Source organism: Hypanus sabinus, chromosome 19 (assembly GCF_030144855.1).
Source record: "Hypanus sabinus isolate sHypSab1 chromosome 19, sHypSab1.hap1, whole genome shotgun sequence".
Lineage (NCBI taxonomy): Eukaryota > Metazoa > Chordata > Chondrichthyes > Myliobatiformes > Dasyatidae > Hypanus > Hypanus sabinus.
Genome location: NC_082724.1, coordinates 72,695,754 through 72,721,284, shown reverse-complemented (window position 1 = coordinate 72,721,284; position 25,531 = coordinate 72,695,754). Strand labels below are relative to the sequence as shown.

General features: G+C 42.1%; 1 protein-coding gene across 6 annotated transcripts in view; it reads right to left on the bottom strand.

Moving 5' to 3' along the window:
- ttll3 (tubulin tyrosine ligase-like family, member 3) overlaps positions 1-25,531 on the bottom strand; it is a 106,722-nt gene that overhangs the window by 42,155 nt on the left and 39,036 nt on the right. For 5 of the 6 annotated variants that reach the window (XR_009506875.1, XM_059944699.1, XM_059944701.1 and 2 more), the window contains 4 exons: positions 24,855-24,964; positions 23,998-24,181; positions 21,694-21,752; positions 19,761-19,880 (listed from right to left, as the gene is read on the bottom strand). Coding sequence is in view for 4 of the 6 variants with exons in the window: in XM_059944699.1 (XP_059800682.1) it covers positions 19,761-19,880; positions 21,694-21,752; positions 23,998-24,181; positions 24,855-24,964 (473 nt within the window). In the remaining 2 variants the exon portion in view is untranslated. Of the gene's footprint in view, positions 1-19,760; positions 19,881-21,693; positions 21,753-23,997; positions 24,182-24,854; positions 24,965-25,531 lie in introns of those variants that run through there. The other variant, XM_059944704.1, reaches the window with a different exon arrangement.

Genomic DNA, 25,531 nt, shown 5'->3' with positions numbered 1-25,531 from the left:
GAACACATTATCCACAAAATGACACAAACTATACAGTTTGGGTTGTTATAATTCATTTCTTTACAAAGAACCTATACAAGCAGCCAGAGATAACGTAAGACATTTGGCTCATTAAGTCTGTTCCACTAATCTATCGTGCTGATTTATTATCCCTCTCAACCTCATTCTCCTTTTTCCTCCCTATAACCTTTGGCACCATGACTAATCAAGAACCTATCAACCTCCACTTTAAGTACCATATACTCAATGACTTAGCTTCTGGAGAGTGTACACTTTCCGGAGCTGTAGATGTTTACAACAGGATTGAAGAAGTAAAGTCATAATGTAAAATGGAATAGACTCAGATTAAATCGGACTGTGGACACAACTGTTTGGCTAACTAAGTTACAAATGGAATAGTGCATTGCACAATTTTCATTGAAAATCCTCACTTTTGGGTGGTCTAGGTGACGGGGAGCAACGAATAGGGTGTGTATGTTTACCACATGTAAAACAGGATCAGACAACAGTAAAATTGCCTCGTCTTTGGTGTCGCATCAGCCCCAGCAATTTGGCAAAGAGCAATGGACCTGGTGCTCCAAGATATCCCAGGAACACAATATTATCTTGATGACATCATCCTGACTGGCAAGAATGATGTCGAGCACCTCCAGAATCTTGGTGTGGTGCTTACCAGGCTGAGTGAGTAGTGTCTGTGCGCAAGGAGAGAGAAATGAGTTTTTCAAGAATTACATCTCATATTGTGGACATGTCATTGACAAGCACGGCTTACATAAGTTACAAGAGAAGATTGAAGCAGTTCTACAGACACCTAAACTGAAAAATATGCCACAACTCAGGACAACTTGGGCCTTGTGAACTGCTACCACTGGTTTCTCCCAAACATTGCTACAGTGCTGCACCTATTGAATGCACTGTTACAGACAGGAGCAAAGTAGGATTGGTCAGAAAGATGTGAAAGAGCATTCAAGGAAACAATGAGACTAATAACGTCTGATTTTGACTCATCACTGCCCATCAGACTGGCAAGCAATGTGTCCCCTTATGGCATTGGAGCCATTTTGACACCCATTATGAAGATGGATCCAACTGTTCGATTGCATTTGTTCAAGATCACTGGCAAACGCAGAACACAACTACGCACAGATCGACTGAGAGACCCTTAGTCTAACATGGGGAATAAATAAGTTTCACCACTACCTCTACAGACAAAAGTTTACGCTAGTGACAGATCACCAGCCTCTTGCGTTCAGCTTCAATCCCAGGAAGGGAATTCCAGTGATGACTGCTGCTAGGTTACTATGTTGAACATTTTTCCTTGGAGCCCACTTTTCTGACACAGAGTTCAAGGGTACACAGCAGTGCTGATGGCTTGTCATGTCTTCCACTATTGGCAACTGAAGAAGAAAATACTTCATACTATGACAAGGCATAAGTGTTCCACACTGCATTGGTGGATCAGTTGTTGGTAACAAATTCCGAAATACAAAGGGAAACAAGGAATGATCCGACATTGTCAAAAGTCTAAGAAATCACCATGCAAGGATGGTAACCTTACATTTCCAGAGATCTTAGCCAGATGAGATCAACTGTTGGCATGTCAAACAACGCTGATGTGTGGATCTCGTGTTGTGGTTCTCTCTAAACTGCTCACCGTAGTGTTAGAAGATCCGCACAAAGTCACCTGGCTACACGGTCAAGATGAAGGGTCTCACCTGGAGCTACATGTTATGGCAGGGGTGATAAATAGATAGATACTTTACTGATCCCAAAGGAATTTACAGTGTCATGGCAGCATTACAAGTGCACAGATATAAATATTAGAAGAAAAGTAGGAAAAATAAAATTTATGTTACCACAAACAGTCTAACAGCAGGGGATCATCACTTCCCTGGTTATAGGTTGACTCATTTTAGAGCCTAATGTCCTCATATAGCGCTCTTTGGAGCAGTGCAGTTGCCAGATGAAGTGTGTCCAATCACTTTCACAACAAGGACATTAAGCAAGGCAGAAAGCCTCTATGGCCAGATTGCGTGGGAAGCACTCACAAATGTCTTGGGAGTTAAGAAATTCCATCAATTCCTCTTTGGTCAACAATTTACATTACTGACAGAACATTGCCCCTTTATGTTAACTTTTGGTCCACATGCAGGCTTTCCTTCCCCAGCTGCTAGTCGAATGCAATGTTTGGCTTTGTTACAGTCTGCACATTAGCACAATATAAAGCACAGGAGGTCCAAGCATCCGTTTGGCTCTGTACAGGCAATGACAGGTTGAAGTGTGTGAATGTTAATGCACTACACAGACTTCCTTTACTGTTACAGCTCCTGAACCATCCCCGAAAGAGATCTTTTATTTCAAGGAAGTTCCTACAGTTCTGATAACTGTGGCTCAAGTTCAGTTGCAGACAGGTATTTGTAATGTATGGACCTATTTCTTTTAGAGCAATGACTCAACTTAGCAGTATGTATGATCTGTTGTCTATGTATGCATCTCTCTCTTCCTCCCTCCCTCCCTCCAGTGTGAATACACCCGTTAAAGCTATCTCTTGTGTGTGTATCTTCAATTGATACGCAATAGTTAGAAAGACACAACAAATTGGGAATGATGATGGAATCTGAATGTCAGAAAATATTATGAACTGCCATGACAGTTATGGGACAAGACAGCAACAGGAAAGAGTAAAACGATCACGGACACTAACAAACAGACGCATGAATACAGCATCATACACAGTGAAAGATGTGCCACTAGCAAAGTTAAAGTGAAAATAGTGTGACGATGGCTTCAGTCGGGAAAATTGACAAATCTGATAGCACTAATGAAGGCTGGGAGTCATACTTCGAGAGGGTGGAATTGTATTGTAACATGAACAGCATTGAGGAGCAAAACTTTCCCAGTACTGGGACTTTTGAGATGGACTTTCTGATGCATTAAGGGACAGACTTGTATGTGGCATGCACAGTCAATGTGCTCTAAAGAGGCTACTGACACAAAGAGATCAAACCTTAGAACAGGCATTGAGCTTTGCAATATTGTGACAGGCTGCAGCTAAGGATGCAGCATAACTACAGAAAAAGTTAGAATGTGAAATGCACAAAATGTCCCCGAATGGTGCAAAAAACCATATATTTTATCGATGTGGTAAATCCTCCTAGGATGCAAATGAAAGTTTGCAGAAAGTGTCACAGACAAGATTGCAGATAAAAAGCACAAGCGAGTCAACCACAAAGCTAAGCAAATGCATAAAGTGACCAAATGTGAAACAGAATCAGATAACAGAGTTTGACAAAGGTGTACTGTCATGCTTAGAACTACATAGTATTACTGAAGCAAATCACAAAATTATATGGATCACAATAAATATATCTGGTATAAAACTGAAAAGGAGTTGGATACAGGGTCAAATTTATCTACAATTTCAGAGGCGAACTACAACAGACTGCTTTCAAAGCTACCATTAGAGAAGACCTCAGTGATACTAAGGACCTACACAGGTGAAAAAGTGTCTCACAAAGGCAAACTGAAGGTGACTGTGATGTACAGAGGCCAAACACACCAGTTAGAGCTTTATTTATTGAAAAGTGGAGGGCCAGTACTTTTCGGACATGAATGGTTGAGAAAAATCCAACTGGACCGGCATTTACTTAAAGCTCTCACTGTGGAATCAACAGGAAACAGCAGTCCCAATGGTAGCACAAACCAGAGATGGGCACACTAATGATAAGATGTTTGAGAAGGGGATTGGTGAACTCAAAGGCACGAGGCCAGAACTGAACAGGATGATACAACAACACCAAGACTCCGCAAAGTGCATCCAGTGCCTTATGCACTAGGTCCTAAAGTGGCAGCTGAACTTCAGAGTTTGGAGGTGTCCAGAATTCTCTCCAAGGCTGAGTGGAGCAATTGGGCCATGCCCATTGACCAAGAAAGGGAAGGCCAGGGGTAGTTTACATGGTTTTTTTGTCCATTCAAAAATCTGATGGTGGTGGGGAAAAAGCTATTCCTAAAATGTTGAGTGTGTGTTTTTGGGCTCCTGTACCTCCTCCCTGATGGTAACGATGAGAAGAGGACATTCCTGAATGATGGGGTCCTTGATGACAGATGTCACCTTTTAGAGGCATCACTTTTTGAAGATGTCCTCAGTGCTAGGAAGGCCAGTAAATATGACAGAGCTGGCTAAGTTAAAGCCAAAACAAGAATGAAGTTATCAACACCAGTTGAAAAACTGAAATGGATTGTTTGAGTATACAATATGGATGATATTTGAAACAGGAGAGCTAACATGCCACAGCACAGATAAGAACCTATATAACATATGCCATGGGAGGGATCTGTAGGATTTTGTGAATAAAACATATGAATTATTTTATGTGTTTAACAAAAGCTGCAGCCCTTTACTTCCATTATGATCAAACCAAAAACAGTCACTTTACACTGATGTCAGTAAATATGAGCAAATCTGCAGATACTGGAAATTCAAGCAACACACACAAAATTCTGGTGGAACGCAGCAGGCCAGGCAGCATCTATAGGAAGAAGCACTGTCAACGTTTCTGGCCGAGACCCTTACTGATGTCAGTATGTCTCTTAAAGAGAACACAACTCAGTGGTGGTGTTTGTGAATTATAGTTTCTATTATGGACAATATATTTCATCTTTCACCCATTATAATATCCCACACAGCACCCCCACCCCAGAATTCACCAAAACTGGCATGCTGAGTCTGTCTGGAGCTCATACTAGCTGCCCGCTCAGATCCATCTAGGGATGGAATGGTTTGCATTCTTTATGGTAGCATAGCAGTGGTTGAGTACATTGGGACCCCAGGTGCTGCATGTGATATGTTGAAGATAATTGCACAGAGATGTCTTCAAACAAGCCTGATTGAAATCCCAGCAATGATTTGAAAGGCATCAGCATAGTTCACTTCTTGTTCACTGATTGCAGCACTCAATGCATCTAGTGCTTGTTTAACATCAGCCATTGATGGTAAGTAAACTGTGTGAGGATCACGGAGGAGAACTCTCTTTGTTTTAAGGGATCTTGTGGTCCAAATCCATGGGACACTCAAAGCTGCTGCACAGGTTGACTCTATGTTTAAGAAGGCAATACAGTGCATTGGCCTTCATCAATCGTGGGATTGAGTTTCAGAGCAGAGAGGTAATGTTGCAGCTATATAGGACCCTGGTCAGACCCCACTTGGAGTACTGTGCTCAGTTCTGGTCACCTCACTACAGGAAGGATGTGGAAACTATAGAAAGGGTGCAGAGGAGATTTACAAGAATGTTGCCCAGACTGGGGAGCAGATCTTATGAGAATAGGTTGAGTGAACTCGGACTTTTCTCCGTGGAGTGGCGGAGGATGAGAGGTGACCTGATCGATGTGTATAAGATGATGAAAGGCATTGATTGTGTGGATAGTCAGAGGCTTTTTCCCAAGGCTGAAATGGCTAACGCAAGAGGGCACAGGTTTAAGGTGCTTGGAAGTAGGTACAGAGGAGATGTCAGGGAGTAAGTTTTTTAAGCAGAGAGTGGTGAGCGTGTGGAATGGGCTGCTGGCAATGGTGGTGGAGGCAGACATGATAGGGTCTTTTAAGAGACTCCTGGATAGGTACATGGAGCTTAAAAAATAGAGGGCAATGGGTAGTCCTAGGTAATTTCCAAAGTAAGTAGATGTTTGGCACAGCATTGTGGGTCAAAGGGCCCAACTTGTGCAGTTGGTTTTCTATGTTTCTATGACCCTCACGGCAGTAATATACAGGCCTCCCAACAGTAGCTAGGACGTGGACTACAGATAACAAGGGGAAACAGAAAAGGCATGTCAAAAGGACAAAGTTATGATAGTCATGGGAGATTTCAACATGCAGGTCAATTGGGAAAATCAAATTGGTAATGGATCTTGAGAGAATGAATTTCTTGAATGCTTATGAGATAGCTTTTTAGAGCAGATTGTCATTAAGCCTACTAGGGGATCAGCTATACTGGATTGGGTGTTATGCAATAAACTGGAGGTGATTAGGGAGCTTAAGGTAAAAAAAAACATTCAGGAGGCAAACAAAGGAAAGTACAGTGGTATGAGAGAGGAGTTGGCCAAAAAATTGGAAGGAGATGCTGGCAGGGATGACAACAGAGCAGCAATGGAGTGAGTTTCTGGGAGAAATGAGGAAGATGCAGGACAGATGTATTCCAAAAACAAAGAAACACTCAAGTGGCAAAATAGTACAACTGTAGCTGACAAGAGAAGTCAAAGCTAATGTAAAAGCCAAGCAAAAGCAACATAGGGGGCATACAACAAAGCAAAAATGAGTGGGAAGACAGAGGATTGGGAAACTTTTCAACACCTACAAAGAGCAACCAAGAGAATCATTAAGAGGGAAAAGTTGAAATATGAAAACAAGCAAGCAAGCAATATCAAAAAAGCTTTTTTCCAAGCATGTAAAAAATAAAAGACAGATGAGTATGGATATAGGACCACTAGAAAATGAGGCTGGGAAAATAATGATGGGGACAAAGGGATGGCAGATGAACTGAATGAGTATTTTGCATCAGTCTTCACTGTGGAAGACACTAGCAGTGTGCCAGGTGTTGAAGGGTGTGAGGGAAGAGAAGTGAGTGCAGTTACTATTACAAGGGAGAAGTTGCTCAAAAATCTGGAAGACCTAAGGGTACATAAGTCACCTGGACCAGATGAACTGCACCCCAGGGTTCTGAAAGGGTTAGTGGTAGAGATTATGGAGGCATTAGCAATGATTTTTCAAAAATCATTGGATTCTGCCACAGAGCCAGAGGACTGGAAAATTGCAAATGTCACTCCATTTTTTAAGAAAAGAGAAAGGCAGCAGAAAGAAAATTATAGAACTGTTAACCTGGCTTCCGTGGTTGGGAAGATCAACATTGGATTCGATTGTTAAGGATGAGGTTATGGAGTACTTGGTGACACAGGACAAGATAGGACTAAGTTAGTATGGTTTTCTTAAGGGAAAATCTTGCCTGAGAAACCTGTTGGAATTCTTTGAGATTTCAAGTAGGATAGATAAAGGGGATGTAGAGGATGTTGTATATTTAGACTTTCCGAAAGCCTTTGACAAGGTGCCACACATGAGGCCGGTTACCAAGTTAAGGGCCCATGGTATTACAGGAAAGTTACAGGCATGGGTAGAGTATTGGCTGATTGATAGGAGGAAGTAAGTAGGAATAAAAGGATCCTTTTCTTGTCAGCTGCCAGTGACTAGTGGTGTTCTGCAGCGGTTGCTGTTGGTATGTTACTTAAAAGGAAAATACAGGCTGCAGATTGCTGCAATAGTAATCAGAAGAGATATATCTATATGTTTTGTCAGCAGCCTGCAAAATGTTGATGAGTGTTGCCAGCATGATTTTGTCTCTAAGAAGGAGGATGCTATATTGGATCTCCTCTTATGGAACAAGGCAAATAACAGAGGAGGTAGAGAGGGAGTACTTTGGCCTATATGACTATATTTATATAGACAGATTAGGAGAATGGGCAAAGAAGTGGCAGACAGAATATAGTGCAGGAAAGTGCAAGATTTTGGCAGAAGGAATAAAGGAATCGACTATTTTCTAAACAGGAAAAAAACTTCATAAAATCAGATGTACAAGGAGAATTTAGAGTCCTTGTACAGAATTCCCTAAAGGTTAACTTGCAAGTTAAGTCGGTGGTAAGGAAGGCAAATGTAATGTTAGCATTCATTTTGAGAGGACTAGAATACAAATCCAAGGATATAATGCTGAGGCTTTATAAAGCATTGGTTGACCCCACTTGGAGTATTTTGAGTAGTTTTGGGCCTCATATCTAAGAAAATACATGTTGGCTTCGGAGAGGGTGCAGAGAAGGTACACAAATATGTTCCCGGGAATAAAAGGATTTACATACAAGGAGCATTTGATGGCTCTGGGCCTGTATTCATTGGAGTTCAGAACAAGGGGTGATCTCATTGAAACTTACCAAAAATATTGAAAGGCCTAGATAGAGTGAATATGGAGAGGATGTTTTCTGTTGTGGGAGATTGTAAGACAAGAGGGCACTGTCTTGAATTAAGGGATCTCCATTTAGAACAGACATGAGGAAAATTTTCTTTAGCCAGAGGGTGGTGAATCAAAAATTCATTGTCACAGACTATTGGTCCAGTTCACTGGGTGTATTTAAGATGGCGGTTGGTAGGTTCTTTATTAATCAGGGCATCATAGGTTATATGAAGAAGGCAGGAGAATTAGATTGAGAGGGACAATAAAGCAGCCATGATGGAATGGTGAAGCAGGCTCGATGGGCCAAATGACCTAATTCTGCTTCAATGTCTTATGGTTGTATGGTGGCAGTATGTTGCAATGTTGTGATGCAAGGCGTATGGTGTTGGAACCATCCAGTTTTAGTGAGCTGGTTTAATATGATCTCAGAAATACATTCAGGTTTACTGTTCCTATTTACAATAAAAGTCTCATAGCCCTGCTCCAAAGCATGAAATGAGCCATCGTAAGGGGGCTAAAAGGGGTGCTGATGTGCACCATGGTGGACAGGAATGAATGAGGTAGAGCAGAGGTCAGCTAGAACAGTATGCCATGATAGGAGGTAGGAATAGGTATAGAAGGATTAAGTCTACTGAGGCAGGGGGAAAGCTGCTGAGGCACTAACCAGGCAGTCATGGCATCAGGAATAAAATCACCCATGTAGTGTTAGTCAATAGTGGTATTCCTATGCCAATTGGTTAGCCACTCCCACATGGAAGAAGTTTACATATTGTACAAGAAGATTTACCAATAAAATTCAGTTGAATATCTTACAGGATCTGCACTATCCCTCAATATCAAACACAATATGGTGTCAGAAATGGTTGAGCATCAATGAGTTGGTGCTACAGACCAAATAAGATGCCCAATAAGAATGAATTTACAGTAAGAATCTGTATATGAAAAATATACAGATTCTTATCAACCTAGTTGCTAATTGTATACACTGCCTAGCTGAGAACTGGCTAGGCAACACTTTAAGAATGCATCTGAAATGGTATATCGTGTAATAATCTGTGGGCAACTAGCCTGGGGAAATGCACAGCGACAGAGACACAGCTGAGAAGTCAGAGAAGTCAGTCAAACTCTCAGGGAGACAAAAGAAGACTTTTGTGGTCCAAATAATTAATAAATAAACAATCAGGAAAATGGAGCAAATGCCTGCAGTACCTGCATTACTTACCTAATAAAGCTTCCCGATTTCTCTAAATAAGGGAACTTTGAGAGATGGCTCAGATGCTTTGAGAAATTTTAGGTTGCAAGCAATCTCACTCAGGCTTCAGAATAGCATCAAGTAGGCACACTGAAATACTGCTTGGGGGACAAAGCAGATGACATCATGGGTGGATTAGGACTGACAGAGGCTCAGGAAAAGGAATACAAAACAGTGCGGGACAAATTCAAAGAATATTTCACAAGAAAACGAAATGTGAAATATGAGGAAACAACATACAATCAGAAAGACTACAGAAAGAAACAACAGTAGAGCTCAGCTCAAACAAAACAGACAAGCTAAACAAACAGCAGGTAAAATATCCAACTACAGGAGATGTGACAAGTCCATTCCATGTCAAAGAGCTTTGGCCAGCAAAAGAAGTGAAATGCTACCAATGCAACAGAATTTACCATTGTAAAAGCCAGTGACACTCAAAAGCAGTTCTTCAGGGAGTCAAAGAAGACTATGATTCAGATTAAGAAAGAGCTTTCCTTGGGGCTTTAGATTCAAACAGACAAGGCTGGTGCACTATGGTTCAGTTGCAAAATGAGGCAGTGACGTTCAAAATGGACACCGGGGCAGATGTCACAGCCGTCCCTGAAAGTCTGTTCACAAAGCTGGCAAAGAAAACAGGCATTAAGCTAAACCCAACAAAGAAAGTGCCCATGGTGCCAGGGAAACATAGGCTCAGGGTGAAAGGAATGCTTACTACTTCTATCTGTAAAAATGAGAAGCAGATAAGAGAGTATGTCAATGTTGTTCAGAATCTCTTCTCACCACCACTGGGATGACATGCCACTGAGTAGCTGAACTTCATTGCCAGGTTAAATTCACTAAACAATATTCAGTGGCAGAAGTACCTGGAGTTGTTCACAGGCATGGTGGTACTGAAAGAAGAGTACTTTATCCAACTGAGGCCAAGAATAACACCGTGCTCTTTGACCACAGCGAGGCATACACCAGTCCCATGATGATCAAAGTCAAAGCTGAATATGAGAAAATGGCAGTACTTGACATCATGATTATAGTGAATGGACCTACTGATGGTGTACAGGCATTGTTCCTGCTCAAGCCAGATGGCACAGTGAGGATTTGTGTCAATCAAACAAAATGGAATAATGCAGCGAGGCAGAAGTTATTCTGTCCTCATTTGATATGCTGGGTGGAGCAAAGTTCTTCATAAAACTAGATACAAACTAATGGTTATGGCTCCTGCGTCACAGAAGCTCACAACCTTTATCACACCATATGAACACTACATCTTCAAAGGACACCTTTTTAACATCTGATCAGACCCTGAACTCTTTCAGATAGAATGAACCAAACTTTGGAGGGACAGGAAGGAATAGTTTACCATATGGATAACATACTCATCTTTGGAGGCTCAAGTGAGGAACATGGCAAAAGAGCGGAAGCTCCCTTGGAGAAACTGAAATAGACTGGAATCACCCTGAACAAAAAGAATTGCAAAATTGGAAGTGAAGTTCTTTGGCCACCAACTGTCCTCAGAGGGAGTGCAAATAGATTCAGATAAACTGACACGAGTTCAGAACATGGAACAACCCACAAATGTATCCAAGATCTGCAGTTTCCTTGGCATGTTAAACCAACTGGGAAAGACATTCCGGATTTGGCAGACAAAGGACAGCCACTATGTGTCCTTATTTCTCAATCTGCGTGGTGGACAAAGACTATGGTTACCTCATCAGGAAACTGAAGAGAGCACCCCGGTGTATGATGCAAGCAAGGACCTGGGATGCACCACTTGAGAAGTCATTGTCACCTAAAGTAGAGCTTATCTCTCTTGCCAACATTGGCATTCATTGATCTGAACAAATCAACCAAGTCTCAGCAGATGTCTCTACCTTTGGCCTTGAGTAAATGATTATACAACACTGCAGTGGGGAATGGAAACTGGTGATGAATGCATCAAGAACACTGACTCCTACTGAACACAATCCATACAAATTGAAAGGGAGATGCTGGCTCTTCTGTGGGCTTGTGAACACCACAGCTGCTACTAGATAGGCAGTAAATTACTACCTGAAACAGACCACAAGCCACTTGTCAGCCTCCTCAGCTCAAAACACTTGGATGACTTACCTCCATGTCTGCAAAGATTCAAAATGAGGCTTATGCAATACTGTGATAACATTGAACATGTCCCTGGAAAATATTTCACAATGCCAGATACTCTGTCGAGGATGCCATGCAAAAGTGAGTGGGCAGAGCTGACTCCACCTTCATGGAAGACATCAACATCTACTTAGCTAAGGTATGTGAAAGCTTTCCTGCATCATAGAGTAAACTGGACGAAATTCATGCTGAGTTGAAAAAAGATCAAATCTGCAGCAAGGTTATGCAATACTGTGAGCATGGATGGCCAGCTGTTTCAAAGGGAGCTCACCAACTCAGACTTTACTGGCTTGAAAGAGACATACTCACCATTCTGGATGGTTTGCTGTTAAAGGGATCCGGACTTGTCATTCCTGCTTCTGTACACACCAAAATCATCAGTCAAATCCACCAAGGACATCAAGGCATCGAAAAATGTCACCTAATAGCTAGGCAATCTGTGTGGTGGCCTGGTTCGAGCACGCAGCTGGGAGATAATGTAAATCAGTGTGAAGCATGCAGAAAACTCCTCAAAAATCATGCTGACCTCTCTATCCCACAGAGCTCCCAGATTTTTCATAGCAAATTGCAGGCACAGAGATTTTCGAGCTGAAGAGAGACAAACATCTCCCTGTGGATTGCTAAACATAGAGAGCTGTCTAGAATATGAGATCAAACACCAAACGAGCAGTCCACAGACCCCACAGGCAAATGGAGAAACAGAAAGAGCAGTGCAAACTGTAGGCAAAAGACCCCTACAAAGCACTGCCAGGTTATCACTGCACATCTCTTGCTGATGGCTACAGTCCATCAGAGCTGTCAATGGGCCAGAGACTGAGAACAAGCCTGCCTGTTCTTCCTTCCTGTCTCCAACCTCACTTAGACAAAGTGAGAAACTCTGAGACACACAGCGTGAGAAAACAGAGCACACACGATCTCAGACACAGAACAAAAACCTTTGACATCACTCAGGAGTGGTGAAGCTGTTTGAGTTTCAGACCATTTCACTAAAGGAGCAATAGTCTGGCAGCATGCCGCACGATCATTTGTGATCAGAACATCACAAGGTAAAATCAGGTGGAGCAAGCGTGTACTCACGCACCTCCAAAGTCCACGAAAGGTTGAGAAAAGTAGCTTGATCCTTATGACAAGGACCATTTACTTGAGGTGGACACACCTGTTCAAGAACCTCCATCCACTCCAACACTTCCAGGAACCTATACCAGATTGGGTCATTTATTTGTCTCACCACAGAGAAACTCTCCAGGGCAAGTGAGTAAAGAGACAAAATAATCCTTTCACCTTGCTGGAGTAGACAGGTAGTCTACCCTGACCTCCATTAGATTCAGTGTTTTTTATATAGAGTTCTAATGTTAAAAACATTTCACAAAATGAGACCTCTTTAAAAAGAAAGGTACTGATGAAAAAAGGAGGAATACAAAGAGAAAGACAGTTTTAATATTGGCAATTCTTTTTTATGTTTGTGTAGGGAGTCCAAGTTATGTGCTATGGATAAAGTGAACTGAATCATTCAATTTCAGTAACTATAATTTCAATGCAGTTCTATAGACAAGAAGTATATCACCTAGTTTTTCTTCTTTTTTCAAAAAGAGATGTTGTGGTAGTTAGCAGGTTATTCCTATGCTCCTCAGTTAACCACTCCCACATGGGATGAGTTCACATCCTGTACAAGCACAGTTATCAATAAAGTTTAGTTGAATATCCTGCATGCTGGTATCTTGGTGTGTTCTGCACTATCCCTCAATATCAAATACAATACCCGGCACCCGTAGCAATTGTCCATACACCAACTCAGCTGCAGAGGACGGCAGGTCCTTTATGAAACTATTCTAAGCCCAGCTGGTCCCATGGGAGATGATCATGCCAACATTTGTCCGTCAGGGAGGCCTTCAGTGCAGCCTTTAAGGAGCAATGAAACCACATGTCAGGCCATTGGTCTGCGGGTTACTGTAGACTTAGCTCAGAAAATCATGTAAAATTAGTTTGAGTGGAGTTAACAAAAACAACAGGATATAGTGGTGGAGGTTGTAAGCTGCCTCCTGTACAATGGCATGGTGTGAGTAAGGAATTTGGAAGTGCATGCAAGACAGGTAATGCAATAGTAATGGGCTTTAATCTGCATGTAGAGTATGCAAACCAAAGGGGAATAATAATGTGGTGAATTTATGCAATATATTAGATATGGTGTTTAAGATTAATATGTTGATGGACGTATGAGGGCAAACGAATCACAAACGAGAGAAAATCTGCAGATGGTAATCCAAGCAATGCGGCCACTGTACTTTTTTCCATTGATGCTGCCTGGCCTGCTGAGTTCTTCCAAAATTGTGTATGTGTTGCTATGAGGGCAAAGGCTGTTTTAGATCTAGAATAGCACAAAGGATTATCTGAGGATCTCCTTGTGAGGAGTCCTTTAGATTACAGTAGCCACAGTATGATAGTGGATTTAATATAAACATTGAACTGATTTAGTTCAATTTCACACTAGTGTCTCAAATGTAAATAAAGGAAACTATGAAATGTGAATTGGTTTTGGAAGATAGTGAGACTACAGTAAATCTATGACAATAGACTAACAATTGCTAACATTGGGAGAATGACATTGTTGAGCAAAGGGAGAGTAGAATTCATATATAGGCTACAAAGAAACATAAAAATACAAAAATAAAGGTTGTTACAAAAATATAAAAAGGAAACAATTAGCCAAATTGACAAATGATATTGGAGGAAATAGAAGTGATAAAGAAATTAAATAATTTTTGTGTTTGTCTTCATAGAAGAAGATATTTAAAAACTCTCAAAAGAAATGGATAGTCTAGACTGAATGTTGATGTAAATAAATTAGCATTGCTTAAAAAAATTAGTACTGGAGAAATTAATGGAACTGAAAAGCTGAAGATGCCTAGGACTAAAGGGAACCTTTTGTGGTAGGCTGCCAACGTTTAGTGGTGTTCCTCAGGGGTTAGTATTGAGATCGCAACTTTTCACATTGTTTGTCAATGGTTTAGATAGCGGAATCAATAGCTTTGTGGCAAAGTCTGTGGATGATACAAGGATAGGTGGAGGGATAAGTAGTGCTGAGGAGGCAATGCGATTGCAGAAGGACTTAGACAAATTTTGGAAGAATAGGCAAAAATGTGGCAGATGGAATACAGTGTTGGGAAATATACGATAATGCATTTTGGTAAAAGGAACAATAGAGTGGACTATTATCTAAGAGGGGAAACATCAGACATGCAAGGGGACATAGGAGTCCTGGTGCAGGACTCCCAGAAGGTGAATTCACAGGTTGAGTCTGTGGTAAAGAAGGCAAATGCAATGTTGGCATTTATTTCAAGTGGAGTAGAATATAAAAAGTAAGGAGATAAAGCTGAAGATTTATAAGACACTAGTCAGGCCGGACTTAAGAGTATTGTCAACAGTTTTGGGCCCCATATCTCAGAAAGGATGTACTGTCATTGGAGAGAGTCCAGAGGAGATTGAGGATGTTTCCTGAAATGAACAGGTTAACATATGAGGAACGTTTGGCAGCTATGGGCCTGTATTCACTGGAATTTAGAAGAATGTGGGGGAGATGCCTACTGAATGCTGAAAGAACTAGATAAGGTGGATGTGAAGAGGATGTTTCTTCTGCTGGGGGTATCCTGAACTAGAGGGCACAGCCTCAAAATTGAGGGGCTGTGGTGACCCACTTCCCAGCGCACTCGAACCGGCTCACAAAGTGGCGCATGCTGGCCAGTTCCAAAGAGGGCACCTAGCCTGCTTCACCAGCAAGGGGAAAAGCCCGTGCGTGGGACGGGACTGTGAAGCGCGGAGAACCGGGGAGCGAAGGAACAGGAAGGCTTTAAAGTGAGGCCACAAAGTTTGAACAAACCTCTTTTGCAACTGCAGCTCACCGACTACCTGTCGTTATTTCAGCACTGCATGTAGCACACCGCTACAATTGGTGACCCCGACGGCCCAAATGATATTTGGACCGAAGATGAACAACGCCTCATCTGTTCATGTAGTTTCATTAAAACTGCCAAGCTTCTGGACGCTGCAACCTCACCTATGGTTCCAACAAGCAGAAGCCCAATTCCACATTTAGCAGATAACCTCGGATGCCACACGTTACTACTACATGGTGAGCTCCCTTGACCAGGAGACAGCTGCCCAGGTTGAGGAGTTCATACAGTTGCCCCCAGAGGACGGCAAATTCACAGAATTCAAAGCCCTGCTCATAAGGACTTTTGGACTCTCACGGCACGAGTGAGCTGCCCGCTTACTGCACCTGGATGGTTTGGGGGACAGGCCACCATCGGCTTTGATGAACAAGATGCTGTCCCTGGCTGAGGGACACACGCCCTTCCTCATGTTTGAGCAGGTGTTCCTGGAGCAGCTGCTCAAGGACATACGCCTGCTGCTGTCCGACGCAGATTTCAGTGACCCCCGGAAGGTGGCGGCCCAGGCGGACGTGCTGCAGAAAGCCAAGAAGGAGAGTGGGGCTTCTGTCGCACAGATCGCCAGGCAACGCTCCCAGCAGCAGACCAGACCAGGCCCAGCCGCAGAGCCCACTAACCCCAGAAGCAGGGGTGAGGAGACCAATGAACAATGGTGCTTCTACCACCAGCAGTGGGGCGCAGAAGCCCGCCACTGTAGCCCGCCCTTCTGAATGCTGAAACACCAGGGCCAGCCGCTGCTGATGGCTACGGCAGCTGGCCATCGGGATAGCCTCCTGTATGTCTGGGACATGCAGTTGGGACGCCGCTTTTTGGTTGACACCGGAGCCGAGATTAGCATCTTACCTCCGACAAGTTACGACACCCACAACAGAGAACCGGCTCCCACCGAGGGCCACGAACGGCAGCACAGTAAGGACCTACAGCACCCGTACGGTGCAGCTACAGTTCAGCTCCAGCCGGCTCACGTGGGACTTCACACTGGCCGCCGTAGCCCAACCACTCCTGGGAGCATATTTTTTGTGAGCTGCCAAGGAAGAGACCGGTCCACGCTGAGACCTTTCAAACGTTCTCCCTGGGTGAAGCCCAGTTGCCGGCCCCACATCTGGACTCCATCACGCTGTCCGACAACGACCTCACCAGAGTCCTGGCAGATTTCCCATTGGTTCTGGCGCTGCAGTTCACAGAAGCCATGCCCAGACATGGCGTACAGCACCACATCCCGACACAAGGACCACCCCTCCACGCCCGTGCTCGAAGGCTTCCCCTGGACAAGCTCCGACTGGCAAAGGAGGAGTTGAAGAGGATGGAGGAATTGGGGATCATACGGCAGTCCGACAGCCCATGGGCCTCCCCCCTGCACATGGTGCCTGAAGCAACAGGGGGCTGGAGACCATGTGGCAACTACCACAGGCTGAATGAGGCTACAACACTGGACTGCTACCCTGTGCCACACATTCAGGGCTTTGCAGCAAACCTGCATGGCACACGGATCTTCTCCAAGGTAGACCTCGTCCGGGGATACCATCAAATCCCGATGCATCCAGACAACGTCCCCAAAACGGCACTCATCACCCCGTTTGGCCTTTTCGAGTTCCTCCACATGCCGTTCGACCTAAAGAATGCTGCACAGACGTTTCAGCGGTTAATGGATGTGGTGGGACACGACCTGGACTTCTCTTTCATCTATTTGGATGAAATAGTTTTGGATGAAACTCAGCAACTGAGTTGAACATTGCAGAGCCCACATGGCAGGAGGTCCAGGATATCATCAAGAGAGCAAAGTCAGCTGCCACCTCAGGACCAAGTGGTATACCCTACAAGGTATATAAGAAATGTCTAAAACTCCTCCAGAGGTTGTGGAAGATAATGAAGAAGTGGACCAATTGGAAAATGGCTGAAAGGTGCTTTGCTCCCAAGAAAGAAGATTCCTCTACAATCATCCAGTTTCGGACAACCTCCCTCCTTAGCATGGAGTGCAAGATATTCTTCTCAGTACTTGTGAGAAGGCTGACCTCTTACCTAATGGAAAACCACTACATCAACACATTCATCCAGAAAGGTGGCACCCTGGGTTTTTCTGGGTGCCTTGACCACACCTCAATAATCAGCTAATTGATCTGCAAGGCCAGGTAGAAAAAAGCCGATCTAACATTCATCTAGTTAGACGTAGCCAACGCCTATGAATAAATTCCACACATACTCATCTTGGTTGCTCTGGACCACTACCATATCCCACCAGTAACACGAGACATGATCACCAGCTACCTAAGTCGATTCAAGCTACACTTAACTTCAGCTCACTTTACAACCAGTTGGCAAGACCTCCAGAAAAGGATTCCAACTGGATGTACCATCTCCGTCATCTTGTTTGTCATAGGTATGAACCTCCTCATATCAGCAGCAGCAGACGTAACTCAAGGCCCAGTACTGTAGTCTGGCATCCAACAACTTGCAATACAAGGATTCATAGATGACATCACTGTAACCACTGTAATCCATGTATGGGCAAGTTGGGTATTAGAAACCCTGGACAATGTAGCTACCTGGGCTAGGATGATCTTCAAGGCTAAGAAGTCCAGATGCATGGTGATCAAGAAGGACAAGGTTACTAACATATTCAGTCTTCAAGTACAGGGGGAAGCCATTCCATCCATAGAGGACAACCCAGTTAACAATCTTGGAAAGTGGTTTGATGCAGCAATGACAGATAGAGCCAACATCACTGACACTGTAAAGCAGACTGAAGAGTAGCTGAACAAAATCGACAAAACCAGACTCCCTTGTAAAATTAAGACATGGTTGTACCAACATGGTCTTTTACCAAGGCTACTCTGGCTTTTCATGGTGTATGAGCTCCCCATGACCTCTGTAGAAGGCATTGACAGGAAAGTAAACAAGCACCTGTGGAGGACCTGTGACAAAGTGTAGAGTCATGTTAACATTGAGGGGCTTGGATGACAAGCTAATAGGAGTCACAACTAGATCAGGACAAAAGTGGGCCATCAACTTGGCTATAGACCAGTCAGTGAGCTCCCTGCAATTGAGAGATATCATTGGTAACCCATGCCTGGGACAGCAAGGCCTTGACTCTGCACACTTCCAATGATGGGGGAGTGCAAGCGCAAGGGATAGATGTGACATGGTCGAAGTAGAGGTACGGAACTGTGAGGACAGAAAGCAGTTTTCGAAGGCAGTGGATTTGAGGTCACAGGATGCTTGGATGAAATGGGATCTCCCAAGCACAACGTCACACAGGCAGGGCTTTGGAGACTGAGCACTTTGTATTTCTTTCTTCCTGCAGTCCGTGTATGATAGTCTCCCTATACCATCATGGCTGCATACTTGGGGACTGATGGAGGACCCTAACTGCAAGCTTTGTGGTCAGCGGGGTTCACTGACACACATACTGTCAGGATGCAAAACAGCTTTAACACAAGGACAGTATAGGTGGTGCCACAACAAGCTTCTGCTGTCCCTTGCTGATGCACTGGAGTGGGAGAGGTGTAAAAAGAGGCAAACAGGCAGTCATTTTCATCAAGGAGAGGGCCATGCAAGTGATATCAAAGAGGTCTAAATCCAGATCATGAGGGCTGATGTGAGGAGGTGGTGCAAACTACACTTCAACCAGACGCTGTGCCTTGATCCAGCAAAGACAAGAAAATCATCCTGGTGGAGCTCACAGTACCATGGGAGGAAGGAGGTGAGGAGGCTTATGAGAGGAATGCCCTTAAGAACCAGTCCTTAGTCCAGGAATGCACGGACAAAGGATTGGCAGATGTGACTATTCCCATTTGGAGATTGGTTGTAGAAGGTTCAACGACAAGGTCAACATGGAGGTTGCTGTCTGCGCTGGGCCTTGTTGAAAAACAGCAAGAACCAAGCAGCTTGCAGGATGGGTTGGGGAGCAGAAAGAGCTTCTTGCTGGATATGAAGCAGGTGAGAGGAGCAGATTTGCAGTGGCTTGGCCTCCAATGACCTGCCAACTGGAGAGTGTAATGGTTAAGCACCATCTGACGACATCTGCTCCTGACCAAAGCATACAGTTACCTCACTGGGTAACTGAAGAGAGCACCCTGGTGTATGATGCAAGCAAAATTCATCCATTTATTGATTGAGCCATAGTCAATTGTTTGTATCATAAATGTTGTTCCATGCATGTGACACTTTAGCAGATCTTAGCTTTATTAATAATGCAACAGGCTATGTACAGTCGAGGAGAGATCCAAGGTGTGAAAGGTAAAATAACAGGGAGCGTTATCTTTCAAGCCTTTATTATAATTGACAATTTTGGTGAAGAATTAGCAGTTTAACTGAGATCTTGCATTTGTGATGAAAGAGTCTGCAGTGTAATGGAATTTCTGCCAGACATAGAACATCAGGTGCCAGGTATAGAGAGTAGACCTTGTGAGGAAAGATTCAGTCTGCTGAGATATAACCTACCTTTGTAGTGAAGGAACCAGCCCCTGAAAAATGGTTGAAAATCTGATCTTTTTGCAGGTTATACCCATCAACTCCATTTGTCCAGAGAAAACATGGCATTTCATTTTTCAATAGTCGAGACTGCAACATAAAATTAAATATATTTAAAATAAATTAACAAATTTAACTGATCTCATACAATTTCTTTACAGTATATACAAAACATACATTCATGACATAAAATTATCACAGCAAAATAATGTGTTTTTTTCCCTTCTGCTGTCTCTTTCAGCTTAAAAGCAGTCATAGACGTTGCAGTACAGAAACAGGCCATCTGGTGCATAAGTCTACAAATATCTCCACAGTAACTTACAGCTCCTAAGCAACACACACAAAATCCTTGAGGAACTGGCAAGTTCCTTTAACTTCAACAAACTATTTACTTCCTTTTAAAAGAATTCAATGATTTTCCAACAAAATTTTCAAATTCCACCCACGCTCTAATCTCTCCAATGTAATTAATTATAACTATTTAAAATAGTTTAAGATCATTCTGTTCCTCTATCACCTTACTATTAATCTTCCTAATTCTAGTGGAATAAAGCATGATAGTGCCAATGGTTAATGCACCTAATTGAGACGTCCAGCAGAAAGCTCATGAAACAAATTCCTTTTTTCTTTTAAATATATTTCTACTACTAATCTGTGTGTGATTGGAGCCTGAAATTTACATTTTGATAATGTGTTTCCGGCTGACTGAGAAATCTGGTGCTTTTGCTGTCTCTGAGGGAATTCAGCGTGGTTGAGAGCAAGGCTGAGAACGGAGTGTGTCTAATTGGGGGGGGGGGGTTTTGACCAATTCATCAACTAAAGTGTCGAGCAAAATTGAAATTAACAAGATGAGAGTGGAAGCCGAGCGGGTGTTCATCTGAATCTTTGAACTTCCGTCTGCCTGCATTTGATCTGTCTCCCCCTCCCTCTTGCTCACTCCTGCCGGAGGAAGATGCGGGAGTCTTGGTCTTGGGCACGGTTTGATTGACGTAGTTTGTGGATTGGACTCATCTTTAGAGGATTCTACAGTCTATGTTATACGCGTTTCTGGTTTCTCCTTTTTCTATTGCAATTTTTGCGTTATTTTGATCGGGGCAGACCAATGAACAATACAGCAATAAATTGAACTGAACTGAATTAAACTGAACATTCCAAGACGGTTTCAAGGACTCTGCACTTTGATGTTTAATATTCTGTGTGTTATTCACTTTTTTTGCCGTTTGCATAATTTGTTCTTTTTTTGTGCATTGGGTGTTTGATGCTTTCTTTGAATGGGTTTAATGGTGGTTCTTTGTTTTGTGGCTGTCTGTGGGAAGATGAATCTCAGGGTTGAGTAGAGCACTCATTCTTTTAGTCTTTGAATAGAAGCCTCCTTGAAAATCTTTTCAATTTATTGATAAAATCTTATCAACCATCCAGATTCTAGCACTGGTGAAATCTAGGTGTATCTCCACTGTAACGTGTCTATGTTTTATATTCTTTACATTATTTGTCTTTTACCTCCATATTCGGGATTTTTATGTCCCAAAATCAATCCACTATTCCACTTCAATAATAATTTACTATCACAAAATGTTCTCACAGTTAACCATAACACCAAACCAAGATGAAATTAAACACATGGCCATTTACTTAAAATTCCAACTTGAAGTTTTGCCATTCCCAGATGGATACCTCCAATGATAAACTGTATGCCTTTGGTAGCTCATTCCAACCATGCAGTCATTGTTGAAAAGGGAATATCTCTTGGTTTTATGTGCATGCTGCCAAAAATATCTGTGTTAAGCTACTCGGTCACTCTGAAATGAACCGCTACGTTACCAACTTTATCCAGATGCTGTTTTATCAAAGTAAGTGCGATTGACAGAAATGATTAATGTATCAAAAATTATACAACACTAACCACAATGTCATGAATGTTATCTGGATCATCAGAGAGGTCTTTTTCATCACTCGTTTTGTCTGCATTGTAAAACAGAACATCACAGCTTAATGTCAATCCCATTTACACTTTACAATTTTGAACAAATCAACTGACATGGCTTTATAGGAATCTATCTATTGAAATGAGCTTCAGATACATGGTATAATATTCAGTGTCAGGTATATCAGGATTTAACCTCCATGTTGAGAACTACACTTAATGTCAAATAAAGCCAAATTATTTTCTGTAAATCCAAGGATGTTATTAGCATGGATAAGCTTACAGGATCGATAAGTGGTTCTGGGAGCATGTCCAGTAGTTGCTGGTCTCTTTTTTGGTTGCCTTATTGCCTTTGGGTGAGGGAATTGAAAATTAGACAGGATTCCTAATCACCAATCCAACAAAGATTGTGGGTACATGTGAAAACTGAACGAGGACAATAATCAGCTTTCTAACACTTGCCAGCATTATTCACACAAGTATCACCCATTTTTATAATTAAGTTGAGGACATCAATAGGGTATAAAGCCTTAAGAAGAAAAGAGAAGAATTACTTGGTCCATTGAGAAACTTGTCTAAAAATAGAAATCACTCTGTATCAGCATGTAAAATATAGAATAAAAATTTTTAAATGGTGAGTTCAGGGTAGAATAAAAGGAGGTTAAGACCTGCAAATGCTAGGAATCCATTGATTTAACAGGGAAGGATTAGTAGCCATCAGAATTCAATTTGGCATTTTAAAATATCAATGGATATTTTAAACTTCAGCCTTAAACTGCTTAACCATTTCTTTCTATCAACAACCATGATTCCCAGACCTTGAGGATAAACTTCTTGGTTTTCCAACCTAAGCCTATTCTCCCCATCAGTCTGTGTAGCTCTGCATGAGGCATTATACTCTAAATCCATTCCTTGTGGTTTTGCACTGTGCTTACATGATATTGTGGGTTGTATGGGGTGTCCAGGGAGGGGTAGTACCTCTGGTGAAGTGACTCGTAATGTCCATTCCAGGGCAGCTCAATCACCTCTGGTCCACACCAGACACTCAACTCTCACCTGCAGCTCCAAGTATCTGCTTGCATGCGACAGCAGCTACACCCCAGTACACCACTTCAACAGGAGGGTTAAACCAGGTGAGGGTAGCTGGCAGATCTCATACCCCGGTGAGATAGGGATATGCCTGTCATAGCACACAAAGTCAGCTCTGGCAAACTGGGTGGATGAGATCTACAGCAAGATCTAATGACAAGGAAGGTGGTACTGCAACACTCTGTGAATGGCAAAGGCCATTATAAGGCACAGAAGACGTCACGGTCATCCTCTGCAACCAAGGAAGACCTCAAAAGTGATGCTTGTTCATACCACTGTACCTGGACATTGAGGTTGAGAGAGTGGGACAGTCCGAATGCAACAGCTTTTCCACTTTAAAAAGACATCATCAGACATCATCAGACATGACGAACAACTATCACATGATATTGTATGCTAAATCATGCATTAAGACATATCATCCTGTGTTTAGAAAATCTGTTTCAGACTTAACATGGTCACACAACAGCCTATAAATGAGTTTGAAGTAAGGACATGACCTTTGCTCTGTTTGCACAAGGTGTGTGTGGATTTTTTTTGTTACCAATGTGGTTTGTGTACAGAAAACGGTGGAGGAGGTGGATACGATAGGGTCTATTAAGAGACTTTTGGATAGGTACATGGAGCTTAGAAAAACAGAGGGCTATGGGTAAGCCTAGTAATTTCTTAGGTAGGGACATGTTCGGCACAACTTAGTGGGACCTGTATTGTGCTGTAGGTTTTCTATGTTTCTAAAACTATCTGAAAGCCATGTTAACCAACATTAAAGGAAAAATGCTTAAAGTAACATCACTATAATTTGCTGAATCTACATGGGCATGTTTAAACAGCTTTGGAATAAAAATATCAAGTCAAGTCACTCCTTATTGTCATTTCGACCTTAACTGCTGGTACAGTACACAGTAAAAATGAGACAGCGTTTTTCAGGACCATGGTGCTACATGAAACAATACAAAAACTACACTGAACTACCTAAAAACAACACAGAAAAAAAAACTACACTAGAGTACAGACCTACCCAGGACTGCATAAACTGCACAAAACACTGCAGGCATTACAATAAATAATAAACAAGACAATAGGCACAGTAGTGGCCGTAAGTTGGTGTCAGTTCAGTCTCTGGGTATTGAGGAGCCTGATGGCTTGGGGGAAGAAACTGTTACATAGTCTGGTTGTGACAGCCCGAATGCTTACCATCAGAATCACACCCATCAGAGTCACCAACTCCATCATCTACATCATTTTCCATAAAGATTATCCTCTCCTTTTTCTGAAGGCTCTTTGGTGGCTTGGGCATCCTCTTCTCTAGCCAGCCCCTGCTTCGCAGACATTGTCTGATCACTGGATATGGCCCAAAGATGGTAAATATCTTTTTCAGCTAAGGATTAAGAATGGTGTTCAATTATTTAGTGAAATTACTTTTAACATTTCAGCAAGTGCAATGGAAAACTGCACTATCATAGAACAAACCTCAATCATGACTCCAAATGCCCCGATGGTACTGATGCCCATTATACCCTAAATCACTTGTTTCCACTTATCACCTACCAACTCCTGTCTCACCCTTCCATCCTCTCACCTCTTTATACTGGATAGCTTCAGTCCAGATGCAGATTCATAACCCAAAACACTGACTATGCCTTTACTTCCAAAGAAAATTTTCTTAGAGATGAAAATGCTTTAAAGATTATATATTGTGTTGTTCACATGAGTTAATCATTTAGATGAATTGTATGTTTATCTAAAGCATTCTCAGGAAGTATAGCTGATTCAAATATTATTTCAGATTGGTTATTTGCTATGCTATGTCAATCCCAAGTGTTGTAAGACTACGCCTTCAAAAGGAGCCTAACACTGCTTGCCAGGTTCATACTGAAATGAGGTTCCGGATTTATCTTGCAGTTATAAGACTGGAACAAAATAGAAAATTGAAGGTCAATTGCATGTGTGCATCTGAAAGAATGTAAGCTGCATATGTTCTGATTCTAGTCCTTCATTCTTGAGCTGACAGGAACAGCACTCTGAATTAAATTTCTGATAAATATTTTTACCTTAATTGCTTTCTCCACAAGGAGTTTGCAATTTTTCACTCGATTGCAATTTATCTCCGGTGCAATCCTTTGAGACTTGTAGAGTTTTACCTCTTTTGTCATCCATGACTCTGGAATTAAATAAAGAAACTCCAAAGACTTACTTGTTTCCAATTGTGTTGGCAGGTTGTAGAATTAAAGTCAGTTATACAATCACCTCTGTTAGGGAATGAGTAATCATAAATAACCACATGTACTGAAAAATATTTCTTAATTTATGATAACAGCTATATTGAGCTGATTTAAGGAGTAAGTTATATTACTCTGAGATATATCCAATGGACATTGAATTGTTAAAGGTGCAATTGCAAGTGAAAATTATAAATTTTCACTTAAGAATTTTTTAAAAGCTAATGGCTCTCAAACTTACTCCAATATTCAATTGGAAAAATTGCTGATTTTGCATGGTATCCATCTACCTGATAAATCCCTCTACTTTTTGATGGCCTGAATGTCCTAAAATCTATTGATATCTTCAAATACATAAAACAATTTAGCATCTAAAATCCCCTGAATTACAGAAATCTAAAGATTTACCGTCCAATGTACCAAGATAATTTATTCTCATCTCTGTGCTTAATTGGTGCTCCATTATCATGATACAATATTGACTCAAATAAACCTGGACTTCAAAAATA